General features: G+C 38.9%; 1 protein-coding gene across 1 annotated transcript in view; it reads right to left on the reverse strand.

Annotated features, from left to right (window-relative positions):
• Positions 1-15,336, reverse strand: part of DLG2 (discs large MAGUK scaffold protein 2) — a 1,272,293-nt gene that overhangs the window by 48,738 nt on the left and 1,208,219 nt on the right. Inside the window, exon 19 of the mRNA XM_033948577.1 lies at positions 10,564-10,663. Within this exon, the coding sequence (XP_033804468.1) occupies positions 10,564-10,663 (100 nt within the window). The remainder of the gene's footprint in view (positions 1-10,563; positions 10,664-15,336) is intronic.

The raw sequence follows: 15,336 nt of genomic DNA on the forward strand, positions 1-15,336 counted from the left end.
TGCCGCGCACGCTAGCCGCTACCGCCTCCTCTTGAGCAGGCGGTAGTTTTTTGGGTAGTGCGCGTGCTAATCCAGTGCGTGCGCTAAAAACGCTAGCGTACCTTTGTAAAAGGAGCCCTAAATGTGCTTGCAAAGTTACTCTTCTGACATATATAGAATGGAAAGGTAAAAGTTCCATGAGTGGAGGAGTGGCCTAATGGTTAATACGGTGGGCCAAGAACCTGGGGAATTGGGGTTGATTCCCACTACAGCTCCCTGTGACCTAGGCAAGTCACTTAACCTCCATTGCCCCAGGTAGAAAAACAGATTGTGAGACCACAAAGGACAGAGAAAAGTACCTACATATGTAAACCACTTTGGTTGTACCACAGAGAGATGGTATATCAAATCCATGATACTTTCCTTTGATGATGTCAACAAAGGCAATGAAGCTAAAAACATCTACTCGCTTTTCAATTATTACACTGATAAATCTAGATAGACTGAAAAAAGAAAACCTGTTTAACCCAACTCTATCAGCATCAATGGGGAAAAAGAAAGAAGGAAAGAAATACAGAAATAAAAACATCATAAGCAGATGTAAAATAGATTGTTTTACAACTGAGGTTCGTAAACCTGGTATCTGGGCCAATTGGAATCTTAGGCCATACCCAGTGCATCCCAGGATGCACTGGGAGTGAGGCCTAAGGCCCTTTGTCTTGTGTATTGTTTTATTGTCTATGTATTAATGATTTGTACCCTGTACTACTTTAGCGGCATTTAATTTTCAAAAGGGCAACTACAATTCAATGAGGAAAATGGTGAAAAGGAAGCTAAAAGGATCAGTTACAAAGGTTAGGACTGTAAACTAGGTGTGGATGTTATTTTAAAATACCATCATGGAAGCCCAGACCAAATATATTCCACGTATTAACAAAGGTGGAAAGAAGAGAAAACGAGAGCTGGCATGGTTAAAAGGTGAAGCGAAAGAGGCTATTTCTTCACTCCCATTGTCCAGCATCTCTCCATCACTCCCTTCTCTCATGGATCCAACATCTCCCTCTTTCTCCCCTCTCTACCTCCTGTGCATCTCTCCTTCCCTCTCATCCACCCCCATGCCCACCATCTCTCTCTCCCCCTCCCTTGTAGCCAGTGCTGGACATGGATATTCTATGGTATTATCTATCCTAGTGTATACTTATGAAGGGAATTCTAAAGTATGCAATGCAACAAAAAAAGAGGAGTCTTCCTTTGCCCAGCATAGCAAGAAGCGCAAAGCCGATGTCCCAATACAACACAAGGGATTTTATTGAAAGTTCCAATGGGAAGTCCCAACTAGGATCCTGGTTTCGGCATAGCACTGCCTTCCTCAAACTAAAATAAACATTTTGATTTTAATGGCATATTTTGGGCTTCCAGGCAGTGGGCACTTTGCTCTCTTCCATTGCCATCATTAGGCAGATATATAGACTTGGCCGATGTCAAGGCACAAAGCGATTTGTGTAGCCTGTCACTGGAAAGCTTTCGTTTCTTTTAAACAAATCAATAGAACTAACATTTATATGGAAAAAAAATCTTTTTCTTTTTTTAGTTCCAGTAATTTTATTGATTTTATAAACAATAGAGTTACAGAAAAGTAAGATAAGCTTCCGAAAACTACGGAAGAAATCTTTTTCTAAATCACTGTAAAAATTTAAGCTTTCAAACTAATTTTTTTAAACTTTAATAAAATTTTAAAAACATAAAAAACCCATAAAGAATATGATAAACAAATTGTATGAAGGATATATTAAAAACATCTAAAGTAGTGGCTTGAGAGTGCTGGTTGATGGACGCATGATTGAATAGCTCCGTCTCCTCGGGTTACATTTTATTGATTTTTGCGAGGGACAGTAAAAGTTCTTAGGAAGGAATAATTTTTTCTCACTTAATAGGGCTACTTCTAAGCAAATTAACATAGAAACGGCATTTTCAGGTGGAAAATCGAAAAGATGTAAGCAAGATCCACCAACTCCATCCAGGATACCGTTACCCGAGGATTCGGCGGATAAAATCGATATAAAGGATGAGTTAAAAAATATAAGACAACTATTACAGAGCAACGCTGATAAACTCAATACAGTGACTTAAGAAGTAGTCAATTTATCCCACAAAATGGATACAATTACTATAAGGATGGACAACGTAGAAAATAGGCTGGATAAAGCAGAAGCAGCAGTCACAACTTGTCAAAATAATCAGAAATTACAACTGAGTTTTGCAGCGCAAATTAGAAATCTGAAAAATAGGGCACATAGGCGAAATTTACGTCTTTTGGGGCTACCTGAACATTCAGAGGGAAATAATGCTGTAGCATTTATTGAAATGCTCATTCCAAAACTGGTGCCGATGTCTTCAAAATTTCCATTCAAAGTGGAAAGAGCGCACAGAATCCCAATAAAACGGAATAACGGATTCACTGGTCCCAGGCCCTTAATTTTTTCTGTCTTAAGATTTCAACAAGTCTTCGAAATTCTCCAATTTGCAAAACAGAATAATAACATAAAATATAAAGATGTGAAGATTTTGTTGGTCCCAGATTTTGCAAAAAGAACTGCTGATACCAGGAAATTATTTCTCCAACTACGGCCCCAATTAAAACAGCTAGGTGCCCAGTACGTTCTTTTTTTCCCAGCTGTCATGCGGGTAACTTATCAAAATAAAACTCTACATTTTGATGATCTATCCAAATTAAAAGATTATATTGCACAATAAAGTACACCAATGGAATAAAATAATTTATTCAATTCAAATGTGAAGTTGTGATATGCTGGATTGTTTGGCTTCATCTAAATTTGAGAGTTTTATTGATATTGGATTGAAACATGGAGACTCGGGGATCGTTGGACATTGAGGATTGCAGAATGGTCGTTTTGTAAAGGAAAGAAAGGAAAATAACTGGAGAGGGAGTAACTTTTAAACAGTGTCATCTAGATATGAAAGGGTTAAATGTTTTACAGTTTAACAGCTGAGCATTAGAACGTTAGAATGGAAATTGGTTCTTTCAGGCGTGGTATTCTGATTGGATAGTTCTATTTGATCCCACCTCAGTTTATACTTCCGGCAATAACTTTATGTTATTACTATCGATAGAAGTACAAATAATATATTGCCACATAATATTCGGCTAGACTGAGCACTTCCTATCTACATAATCTATATAATGGGGATTTACAATCGGTATTCAATAAAAGACATCGGATTATTAAAACAAGTTACAAACATAAGTAAGAGAAGTTAATATAATTGAAACGGAACTAATTTAGTTCTGCACCAATTGGATTTGCACTAACTATAAACTGATGCGTGATTGGTATGGAGATGGAGCTAGACTTACTGACAAAGAAGTACCGTTTTTTTGTCGTTTGTTTTGTTTTTCTTATGACTTGCCTATATTCCTTGTTTTATCGGAATATAGTTGAGGAAGGAGAGTTATCTAATACTGAAATGGATGCCGGATTATTTATAACACTAGTAGAATTTAGAAAGGCACAAAATAAAGCTGGGTATGGATTTCATTGGCTGAGAGGCACTAATGCGTCGGAGACAGGAAGGAGTGTATAAATATTTCAGCATGTTTGTCCTGGAGGACCAAGACGCAGACTTATTCCTGTGGCCCTGGTGGGGAGAACCTATTTATTGTAATGGTCAGCATATGGGTAAGACCACTATCAGCAGTGCCTACTGTTAAACACTGGAATGTCATGTCTGCCTGGGCATTGTGCATAACACAGAGGCGGAAATCAGTTTGTACAGGTGGTGACACCAGTCTTTATCAATTGTGGCGAGTATGAGAGTGTCCTTGCAGGGCAGTTCCACTAGGCTAAGGCTAAACTGTACTCAGTTAGTTCACTTTTACTCAACGACGCCGGAAGGATGAGATGGAATTCGGCTTCCAGGGAAAATGAAAAAGAAAAGAGACTCTACATAATGTATTGTTAGCAAGACCTCTCTGACCTTCCAATTTCTTTATTTGCCATATTTTCTTATTTAGGCATAGGTTTCAAGAAAAATAATAATTTTGAATTTTTAACATTCATTTTAAAGTCATGCTTTTTCCCTGTTGGTATGAGTACACGTGTAGCACAGGAAAAGTACTAAAGGCTGTAGGGAAAATAGATGGTGCTGTTTAGGGTTCTTCATTTCTTATAAAGATTATTCTAATATAAATAACAAATCTCAATTAATTAATTGGTTATGCTTAATAGTAAATTCTAATTATATAAATTTATAGCAAAAGTTAAATAAAATTATGAGTTTCTATATAATATAAGATATATTTAATCTTGAAAATGAGGGTAATTAATTATATAGGATACAAAAATATATGAAAAATGTCTATGGTAAGTTTGAAGAGTCAATTTAGTCAATATATAAATATAATTTTATTTTATCAATAGGTTCATATTTAATGAATTTGATTCCAGTTGTTTAAAAAGGGAAAGGAAAAAAAAAACTTTTTACAAATAAGTTTGAAGATAGATTTAAAGGATATATATTAAGATCTTTTTAATATGAAATGGGAAAAGTGATTAAGTGTTCATTTAATATTTTAAGGGATAATAAAAGTTAAAATGGGTCTAGGGAATTAATTTTCATGTATAAGGTTTATTTATTTGAATTGATAAATATGGTATATTGCAATTTTGTAAGAGTTTATGATAATAATATTTGTTATTTAGGGGGTATTAAGTTAAAATTGAGTTTGTAGACTTATATAGGATTTGACATTAATTCAAATGATATGGGGTGTTATATTACTGAAAACATTCTTGCTTAAAATGATATTCTTTATTAGTTGTAATTATTTATAATTAAACAGAAAGTTTGAGTAATTATTCAATTTTTACTTTTATAGTATGATATTCCTTGTTTAGATCTTAGATCTTAATTAGATGTAATAGACATTTCAATGTATTTAACAATACTGTTAAGTTGTTTTGTTTTAAATATATATGGTAATAATATGGGGAAAATCTACAATTTTCTAAAATGCTTATTTTGTATACCTGGGAAGGAATTGTTAATCGCTAGTCTTGATAAGCACTTTCAAGTATTCGTGTTGTTTAAGAGGATGGGGGAGGGTAAAGGAAGGGATGTAGAGAGGGGGGGGGCCTGGATGTGCATGGGTTATAGTATAAATTGTAACATGAAAAGAGAACTTTTAATTATAATTTTAAAATGTATATGAAAATATTTACATTAAACGTCAATGGCCTCAATCACTCCATAAAAAGGAAAAAAAGGAGGGGGGGGGTTGCTATATTAGTAAATAAAAAATGTAACGCATCATTTAACTTGATTTCAGCTGATCCTATGGGTAGGTGGGTACATGTGAAAATGAATTCAGGCAAGGATACTCTGATACTTTTTAATGTTTATGGTCCTAATTCGAATCAAATTGAATTTTTCAAAACACTCCAACCTATTCTTCTACCTCTGGCTACAGCTAATTTAGTAGTGGCGGGAGATTTTAATGCTGTTGTGGACCCTTTATTGGATAAAAAACCAAGTAGAATGATAAAATCATTAGGATTGGATAATTTGATTCAAGTTTGTGGACTGAAAGACATCTGGAGAATTTTACATTTTAATGCTCTGGAATTTTCTTTTTGTTCACATGTTCATAAATCATTTTATAGGATTGATTATATTTTTGTTTCAGATAATCTAGTACAACGGTCAAAACAGCTACCATAGAGCCAATTATTTTATCTGATCATGGTGGAGCATGGATTGAACTTGAATTGGAGGAACAAGATGGAAAAAGACCTGTATGGAGGTTTAATAATACATTGCTTGAAGATACAAAATTTATAGAAGAATTTAATATAAAAATGGAGGAATATTTTCAATTAAACTCCCTTATCTCCTCTGTTGTTTGATATTGTATTGAAACCTTTATTATTGACTTTTCAACAAGCAGATGAGATTCAGGGTATTCCTTATGCTGGTCGGGAACACAAAGTTTCTGCATATGCAGATGATATTTTGCTTCATTTGAGAAATCCAGAATTTACTATTCCACATTTATTGGATTTAATCGAAAAATTTGGAAAGTTTTCAGGATATAAAATAAATTGGAAAAAAAATCAGAAGTCCTTTAGCTTAATATACATTCCCAAAAAGGATTGTTTGAGAATTTCCCTCTTCTTTGGAAAGAAGAGGGTATAAAATATTTAGGAATATGGATTTACAAGTCATTGGAGGAAACAATAAAAATAAATGAAAAATATTTATTATTAAAGGTGGCAGAAAGGTGTGAGCAATGGAATTCATTACATATATCTTGGTGGGGGAGAGTTCAAACGGTGAAAATGATGATTTTGCCTGTGGTATGTTATCAAATGGGAATGCTACCAATGTATTTTCAAAGTTCTTTTTAAAAAAAATTGAACAGTATTCTTATTAAATTTATTTGGAGGGGCAAAACTGCTAGAATAGCCTTAGTATCTTTACAAAAATCAATTGAGGAGGGAGGGGTAAATTTTCAAAATTTTTATAGGTATCATCAGGCCTATATTCTGCGTCAGGTTATGTACTGGATCCTACCTGATCTCATGGAACATTATCCAGAGTGGTTAATTTTGGAATGGAAAATTATGTCCCCAATGCGTTTATCTCATATATTAGACATTAAATTACCCAGTTATGCTAAGGATAATAACATTATTTTGGATACTTGGAGGACCCTGAGATGCAAAAAATAAATTAACTGAAATTCCTATAGAGAAATCTCTGTGTCAATCACTATGGTTCAACTCCAAGATACAAATAGGCGGTTCAAAAATTGCATGGAAAGATTGCATGCAAGCAGGCATAAGAACATTAGAGGATGTAATTTGAAATGGAAAACTGATTGATTTTTCACAGTTGCAACAATCTTTTGGGATCTCAAAATTTCAATTTTATAAATGGTTGCAACTGAAACAGGCTATTCAGAAAGGGTTCCCTGAATGGTGTAATTTAAAAATTTTTTATAGCCTGCAATTCCTCTGTTTTCAGGCAGATATGCTAAGGCATCAAGCCGCCAAGTGGTATAAATTAATATCTGAACTTTCGAATAAGAAACCCAAAAACTCTCTTAGAGATATTTGGAGCACTGAGATTAAGCAGTATATTTCTGCAACTCGATGACCACGTATTTGGTCTTGGAGGATGAGGTGTACGGCGTCAGCATCTATGAAACAAACTTGGTTCTTTTTGTTACATCGTTCTTTTTGGACCCCAGTTAGGTTGAATAAATTAGATAATTCTAGATCTAATAGATGCTGGCACTGTCACCTTGACATAGGAACATTAGACCATCTATTGTTTTACTGCCCTAGAATTCTGATTTTTGGGAAATCAATTTGGGGAAAAATTAATAATATTTTAAATTCTGAGATTCTGTTAACTTATGAAATTATAATTTGCGGTACTATTTTGCATATTAAAGATCCCCTAGATAAACATAAAAGACGTCTCTTTTTAATTATGACAAGTACTGCTATACAAATGATTACATGAAATTGGAAAAACTGGGATCGCCTCAATTTTACATTTTGGTGGGCAAGTTTATGTCTAATTACATTACATTACATTACAGATTTCTATTCCGCCATTACCTTTTGGTTCAAAGCGGATTATATATAAATATGAGAAAATGAATGCTGCTATATTAGAAAATAATGAAAATTTTAAATTAATTTGGGGCCCATTGACATCCTTTGTAGAATCTTTATAGTTATGGTTTGTCATTAGATAACATGCACATCCAGGGAGGGGGGAGGGATGGGAGGTAAATAAGGTTGGGAAAATGGTTGGAAAATTTTGGTAAGTGGGGGAAGGGTATTAATAAGTATGAATTCTTGAGAATTTTAGGCGATGTCTATATTGTATAATGAATAATTTATTTTGTATTTCATTTATATATGTTTTAAGAATGAATAAAGAATATTATATATCTTATGGTAGGGTTGGGAGGGAAGGGATTAAATTTTATATATTATTGTTAAATATGATAGAAATTCAAGTGAGGTATCTAATTTCAATTGTTAATTTATTGATACACTTGATGTAAGATGTAAAAATGAATAAAGATTTAAAAAAACCCCAAACATCTAAAGTACAGAACCATAAATAGTATACATAAGGAAATCATTAGTATACATAAAAAATATGGTAAATATAAATCACTAGTTGTTTAGCCCGTTACATTAACGGGTGCTAGCAGCCCTTCTCCCTTATTTTTACCTCCTCCCTGTCCAGCAACACCTCTCCCCCTTTCCCTGCTCCCCCCATATAGCAGTAGCCCTTCTCCTTTTATCTCCCCCTGTCCAGCAGCACCCCTCCCATTCCCTCCTCCCCCTGTCCAGCAGTAGCTCTTCTCCTTTATGTCCTGCTCCCCCTCTGTCCAGCAGTAGCCCCAGGAAAAGAGTGAGGATCACAGGACCAAAGCTTTTACTGACATCCAAGTAGGGGAAATCCACTCTCCCCACCTCCTTGCTCCTGCTGCACTTCCTCCTTGGCTATACACACGCGCGCGCACACACTTACATACAGCTCTCCGGCTCCTCGCGCCCCTCCTCCACATTCCACTTCTTCGGCGGGGGCCAACGTTTTCTTTATTTTGTTTTCTTTTCACGTGTTCCTCCTTCATGGAAAAACAGCACTACCGGCCAACTTAGTCCCTTGCCGCCCCCTTCCCGCGCCGCACAACCACCTTTCTTTCCCTCCCTCCATCAGGTGCAGTGAATCCACCAATGTTAAAAGGAGCCACGTCGAAATCGGAGGCCTGCCACTGCCGTAGCACTTTCCCCTCTGCCTTGGCAGAGAGGAACGTGTTACGGTGGCGGCAGGGCTCCAATTTCAAAGCAGCTCCTTTTAACATAGGCGGAGTTGAACTGACCTGATGGAGGAAGGGAAGGAACGGTGGGGCAAATTTCGGCAACAGCAGGAATTGTTTGGCGGGCCAAGCACCGTGAAACTTTGTTTCTTTAGGCAGCCCCGGGGGGGGGGGGAGGGGGTTGAATCGTCGATGTGCAGGCCGCTGAGACGGGAGTGAGCAGTTCGGCTTCCCCTATCTGGGGAAACCGGGGAAATCGCCGTGCCGAACTCAGCTGTGCGTCGGGAGTGAGTTTTTCGACTTCCCCTATCTGGGGAAACCGCCGTGCCGAACTGAGCTGCGCATGGGGCCGTAGTAAGCGCGGGGCATGCTGCAGTCTTGGCGGCCACGGACATACGGATCATGGAAGCACGCTGATAAGACTGCGCATGCGCCGCCTACGGTTTTATTATATAGATGGTGATATGATATTTACCACATTTTTTTATGTATACTAATTATGATTCTGTATTTTAGATGTTTTTAATATACAGTGAAACCTTGGATTGCAAGTCACTTGGTTTGCAAGCGTTTTGCAAGACAAGCAAAACATTTGATTCAATTTTAACTTGATATACAAGCAATGTCTTGCAATACAAGTACATACAGTATACACACATCACAACTGAGCCGATAGTTCTCTCTCTCTGATGCTGCGGGAGTGTAGTGACTTACAGTTTACGGTCCAGAAATATCAAAGAAGAGATAAGTTAAACTAATCATGCATTTTTTAATGAGTATAACTTATGAGCAGACTGGATGGACCGTTCAGATCTTTATCTGCCGTCATTTACTATGTTACTATGACTGTTCTAATCAAGCAAAGTCTTGCACTACGAGTACATACAGTATACAACCGTCACATCGTCGCAACTGAGCCGATGGTTTCTCTCTCTCTGACGCTGCGGGAGTGTAGTGACTGTTCTAAACAAGCGAGGTCTTGCAAAACAAGTACATATAGTATTTTGTATTAAAGTTTTTGGGTTGTGGAACGAATCGTTTGAGTTTCCATTATTTCCTGTGGGAAAATTTGCTTTGATATACGAGTGCTTTGGATTAGAAGTATGCTTCTGGAACGAATTATGCTTGCAAACCAAGGTTTCACTCTAGTTTGTTCCTGTTAATCTTTCCTATGATTTGTTTATCATATTCTTTATGTTTTAATAATGGTTTCATTTATTATGTTTATTTTAGTCTGAGGACGGCAGTGCTCTACCGAAACCAGGATCCTAGTTGGGACTTCCCATAGGAACTTTCAATAAGATCCCTTGTGTTGTATTGTCACGCCGGAAATTTTAAAGTAAAATTCTGGAATCTCTCGTGGCACACCACTGTGCCGTGGCACACAGTTTGAGAGACACTGTACTAAGAAGTGACAAAAAAACAACCACAAATAGACGACACCAATATTATCCTTCCCATAAAGCCAAGACACAGTCTCAAGAATTTCTATGCAAGTGCATTTGTCAAAAAGAGGCTTGAATTTAAGGAAGAAGCTCTTGGATCCAGACTGCATTCATACACTGGTCACAGTAGTAATACCTCACCTGCCTGCTTGTACTGTATTTTGTTGACCTAGATGCATGTAGAGGTTAGGAGAGGGGGGGGATAGATGTATCATGCATATCATCCATTTCTTTTTGTAGAGCACAGGACACGATCTCCAAGAATCTACTTACGTTCCGGATCACTTGATTCCTGCTCACTCAGCTCCTTGCTCTTGTAGAATGGGAATTTTCGTGATAAGATGAGGTTCTTTTTACGCTTGTCATTGAATGACTGTGAAGGAGAAAAGGCATGGGGGGGCAAAAACAGGGACGTCTAATTGTTGTCACACTCATGCTGACAAAACAACTAGTTTGTAAACGTGGAGAGAACTGCAGGAACTCAAAGTCATCCCCAAATTACTTCGCCAAAACACAACGCATTGTCCTTTACGGTCTTGAAGGCTACGTTCATTCCTTTGAAATGAAGCAAAATGAAGTTCCCGAATGACCTAAATAAATTCATTTGTTTAGAAAGTCCAATATGAATCTAATGGAAAGAAATCCTTATTTACTTTCAAACCCCCCACCCTATTTGACTTAGTTCATAGTCAAATGCGCGCAAGACAAATTCGCACTCAATTATCCTGCGTGTGATTGTGTTGCACGCGATTGTGTCACACTCAGTTATCGTGCATGTGATTGGTGCGCATTTGTGTTGCATGTAATTGTGGTGGCACGGAATAGTGATGTGCGGTATTGTCTGATTGGAAATGTCTGCGCACATTTGTCTTGCCACCATCGTACTTTCCATACATGTTTCTCCTTTGAACTTTAAAAAACTAAATCGTAGTTCTACCCCCTTGTCCCTTCTGTATTAATTGGTCTGTATGTTGATTTATTTACCCCATTTTATATTTTGTCTTGAATTGTAATAGTATGTGTTTTTTTTTCTTTTTTGTGTGTACGTTTTAATGGCTTTTATTATTGTATTTCGCTTAGTAAAACAAAATAAACGATTATATCAAATTTTAATAAAAACTTGAAAACGTAGCATCTATAAGTATGCATTGTGGGCCAGATTTTAGAAATGGTACCTAGATTAGGCGCTGTTCGGCACCCTAATTCAATTATCTCAGTGGCGGGAGTGCTTTTGTGGAACAACTTGACGGGACCACTTAGGTTCAAGTTCAAGTTTCAAGTTTTTATTAATATTTGATGAATCGCTTATTCAATTTGCTAAGTGATGTACAACTTCCTAAAAACATAAATTATGGGAAAAGACAAAAAGCATCAAACTTACAAATTTTAAGCATACATGAGTCGTGGAGGGTGGGGGGGGAAAGTTACAATTCTTTGCTAGAGAGAATAAACAAAAGGGAAAAAGACGAGAAGGAGGATAAAAAGTTAAAGACCTAAAACATCTGGTCGTAGTTCTAAAGCTCAAATGTTGAATGCATCTTTAAAAAGATAAGTTTTTAAAGATTTTTTAAATGAGGTAAGATCTTTTTCTTCTCTAATGTACTGTGGTAGAGAGTTCCACAGTTGAGGGGCCATTACTGAAAACATATCTTGTCTTCTAGTGCCTACAATTTTCAGTGAAGGGATGTCTACGAGGTTTTGAGATGTCGATCGAAGAGACCGGGGGGTATTATGAGGGATGAGCATTCTAGTTATAAATTGAGGTTCGTTAAAAATTAACGTTTTATATACTAAAAGTAATACTTTGAAGGTGATGCGGTGGCTGATTGGGAGCCAATGGGAATCAATCATTAAGGGCGTGACATAGGTTACTTTCTGATATCCAGAAATTTAAGAAGGTGTTGAAGACAACTTTATTTGTAGAGGCTTTCTCTTGAACAATTGTTTTTTTTAGATATATGCAAATTATCTGGTCTTGTATGGTCTTCTGAAGACTGATTTTGTGAACCATTTAGGCTTAAGTGGACTCTAAGTTTTTTAAATAAATAAATAATTGGGGATGCCTAGCTGAGTGGTACACCATCAATAGTGCGCAGGACAATTGCGCCCCGACAATTCCACTCTGTCAAATGCACGCACCGACAAGTGCAAGCATGAAGGGAGCGGGGTTTTCATGGTGAAATTTGTACATGTAGTGGGGGGGTTTGCGGCAATCTTGAAATGGAGACGGCGTTGGCATCCCCCGAACGAGAGCACGATTGTAGTGGGGGGGAAGCCTCCCACCCCCTTGAGAGCGGAAGAGCCGAACTTCAGGAGAAGAGCATGACTTTTATGTGTAGTGGGGGGGGTTTCCCCCACCCACCCTCAACGGGAGCATGAGGAGTTCTAAGTGTAGTCGGGGTTTCCCCCATACCCTCCTCAGAGTGCAAACAGGAAGGCCTCATAGCGGTCAGAGCAGTGGTGCACATTTGTCCTACACGCAAATGTCGGGGCTTGATTGTTGGCACGCCAATGCTCAGTGCGGTTTTGACAGGTCACCAGCTGAGTTCCACATGGAACTCAAAACTGAATAATGAGCTTAACTGGTGTAGTAATAATTGACCACGCCATTAAAAATTTAAAAATTCCGCGTGGAACTCAGAGCGGTGCCTATCAACACCTAAGTCGAGGCACTACCAGCGCTTAACTACACCTACCACAAAAGTAGGTGTGTTTAGGGGGTGGAGAATAGGCATGGAAAACCCTGGTGTAACATTAGGATGTTTAGTAATGCCTATGCCAAGTTAGCCATACCGAGCGTCCCATAGGAGACAGGCACTACTAGGCATCGTTTATAGAATCAGGCCTTATGTCTTGTATATATTTCTTAAGTATGTCTTCTGTATCATTTGAAAGGGATTGCCTTTTTTGATACACATGTGTGATAAGTAGTAGCAGCAGTATTTATAGTTGAGGACGGAAACTGTATTTATGGATGGATATATTTGATGATATGGGGTCCTTTTATTAAGGTGCGTTAAACGATTTAGCACGCGCTAAAGATTAGTGCACGCTAAATACAAAGACATCCATGATAAGCCTATGGGCATCTTAGCATTTAGCGCGGGCTAAATCAGTTAGCGCAACCTTAATAAAAGGACCCCATTATGAGGTGTACTATTAAGAGTAGAGCGCAGCGCTATAGAATTTCTGGGTTGCGCATCTAACTTGCACACCAGGATTTACACCAGGTTTCGGCAAAAGTAAGTCCCCATGCTCAAAATTGGGTGTGGGAATTGGCACTAAGCACATAAGTACATAAGCATTGCCTCTGCTGAGTCAGACCATAGGTCCATCACGCCCAGCAGTCCGTTCCCGCGGCGGCCCCCCTGGTCAATGACCTGTAGTGATCTATTTCTCTACTACTCTATTAATTTACAGCCTTCTGTACTGTATAGTAACCCTCTAATTGTACCCATGGATCCCCTTTTCCTTCATGAACTCGTCCAATCCCCTTTGGAACCCCAAAGTCGTACTCTGCTCTACCACTTCCTCTGGAAGCGTATTCCAGGCGTTCACTACCCTCTGAGTGAAGAAGAACTTCCTGGCATTTGTTCTGAACCTATCTCCCTTCAATTTTTTTGAGTGCCCTCTAGTTTTTGCTGCCCCTGCTAGTCTGAAGAATCTGTCCCTCTCTACCTTCACTATACCCTTCATGATCTTATGAGTTTCTATCATATCCCCTCTAAGTCTCCGCTTTTCCAGGGAGAAGAGCCCCAGCTTCTCCAGCCTCTCAGCATATGAGAGGTTTTCCATGCCCTTTATCATTTTTGTCGCTCTCCTCTGGACCTTCTCGAGAATCGCCATATCCTTCTTAAGGTACAGCGACCAATACTAAACGCAGTACTCCAGATGCGGTCGCACCATCGCCCTATACAGCGGGAGGATAACTTCCTTGGTTCTGGTAGTGATACCTTTTTTGATAATGCCCAACATTCTGTTTGCCTTTTTTGAGGCCGCTGCGCACTGTGCCGCTGGCTTCATTGTTCTATCTACCAAAAGGACCCGATTCTATAAACGGTGATTAGCTGCTAGGCGCCATTGAGCAGGATTGTCAATCACTTGCTAGGTAATAATAATAATAACTTTATTTATATCCCGCCATACCTTTTCAGTTCAAAACAAGAGGTGCTATAAGGACAGCGAGGTAACATCAATTAGAATTGGGGAGGGGTAGAAAGACAGTAGTGTGATGAGATGGCATAGGGTAGGAGGGAGAGGTGTGTAAGATGAGCTAGGTGTCGAGCAGATTTGGAGGATCTTGTAAATTTGTTGAATAGGTGGGTTTTTAGTGATTTTCTGAAAGAGTGGTATGTTAGAGAGTTCAGGATTAGGTCACTTAAGGTGTTGTTCCAGATTAGAGAATGACATGGGGAAAAAAATCTGTCCCCGTCACTGCCCCGTCACCGGACTACCATCCCCTTCACCGCTCCGTCTCCGCCATCCCCTTCACTGCCCCAACCCTGCAGCATCCACCCTTTCCTCTGGCACCCCTTGCGTGGTCCGTGCATCTCCCTCCCTCCCCCTTACTTTTGCGGCACGTTTTAAAGTTTCAGTCTTGTTAAAAGCCGCCGGAGTGCTCGTGCAGTCGCGTGCGTGTGTTGGCTGAAGTTGCATCAGAGAAGCTTCCGCCCACAGACGCACGGCTTTTAATATGACTGAAACCCTAAAACGAGCCGTGAAGGTAACAGAGAGAGAGGGAGATAGATAGATTTGGGTGGGTAGGTAGGAAGGAGGGAGGGGGCCGCGCGCGTTCCCTCCCTTAACTGCGGGGACAAGGCCATTCACCGCTCCACGGGGCGGTGGATGGCCTAGTCCCCGTACCTGCGGTGAGCACTTTTTCCCCCTCCACCGTTTTGGTGGGTTACCCGTGGCTACTCGCGACTAGCTGCGGGTAACATCCACCGTGTCATTCTCTATTCCAGGTCCCTGCTTGAAAGGAGAGTGTTCTGTTGAGGAATCTTTTGAATTTGCATCCTTTGGGTACTGCCGTAGGGTTGTTTGACC

The sequence above is a fragment of the Geotrypetes seraphini genome, chromosome 6 (genome assembly GCF_902459505.1).
Source record: "Geotrypetes seraphini chromosome 6, aGeoSer1.1, whole genome shotgun sequence".
In the NCBI taxonomy this organism is placed as follows: domain Eukaryota; kingdom Metazoa; phylum Chordata; class Amphibia; order Gymnophiona; family Dermophiidae; genus Geotrypetes; species Geotrypetes seraphini.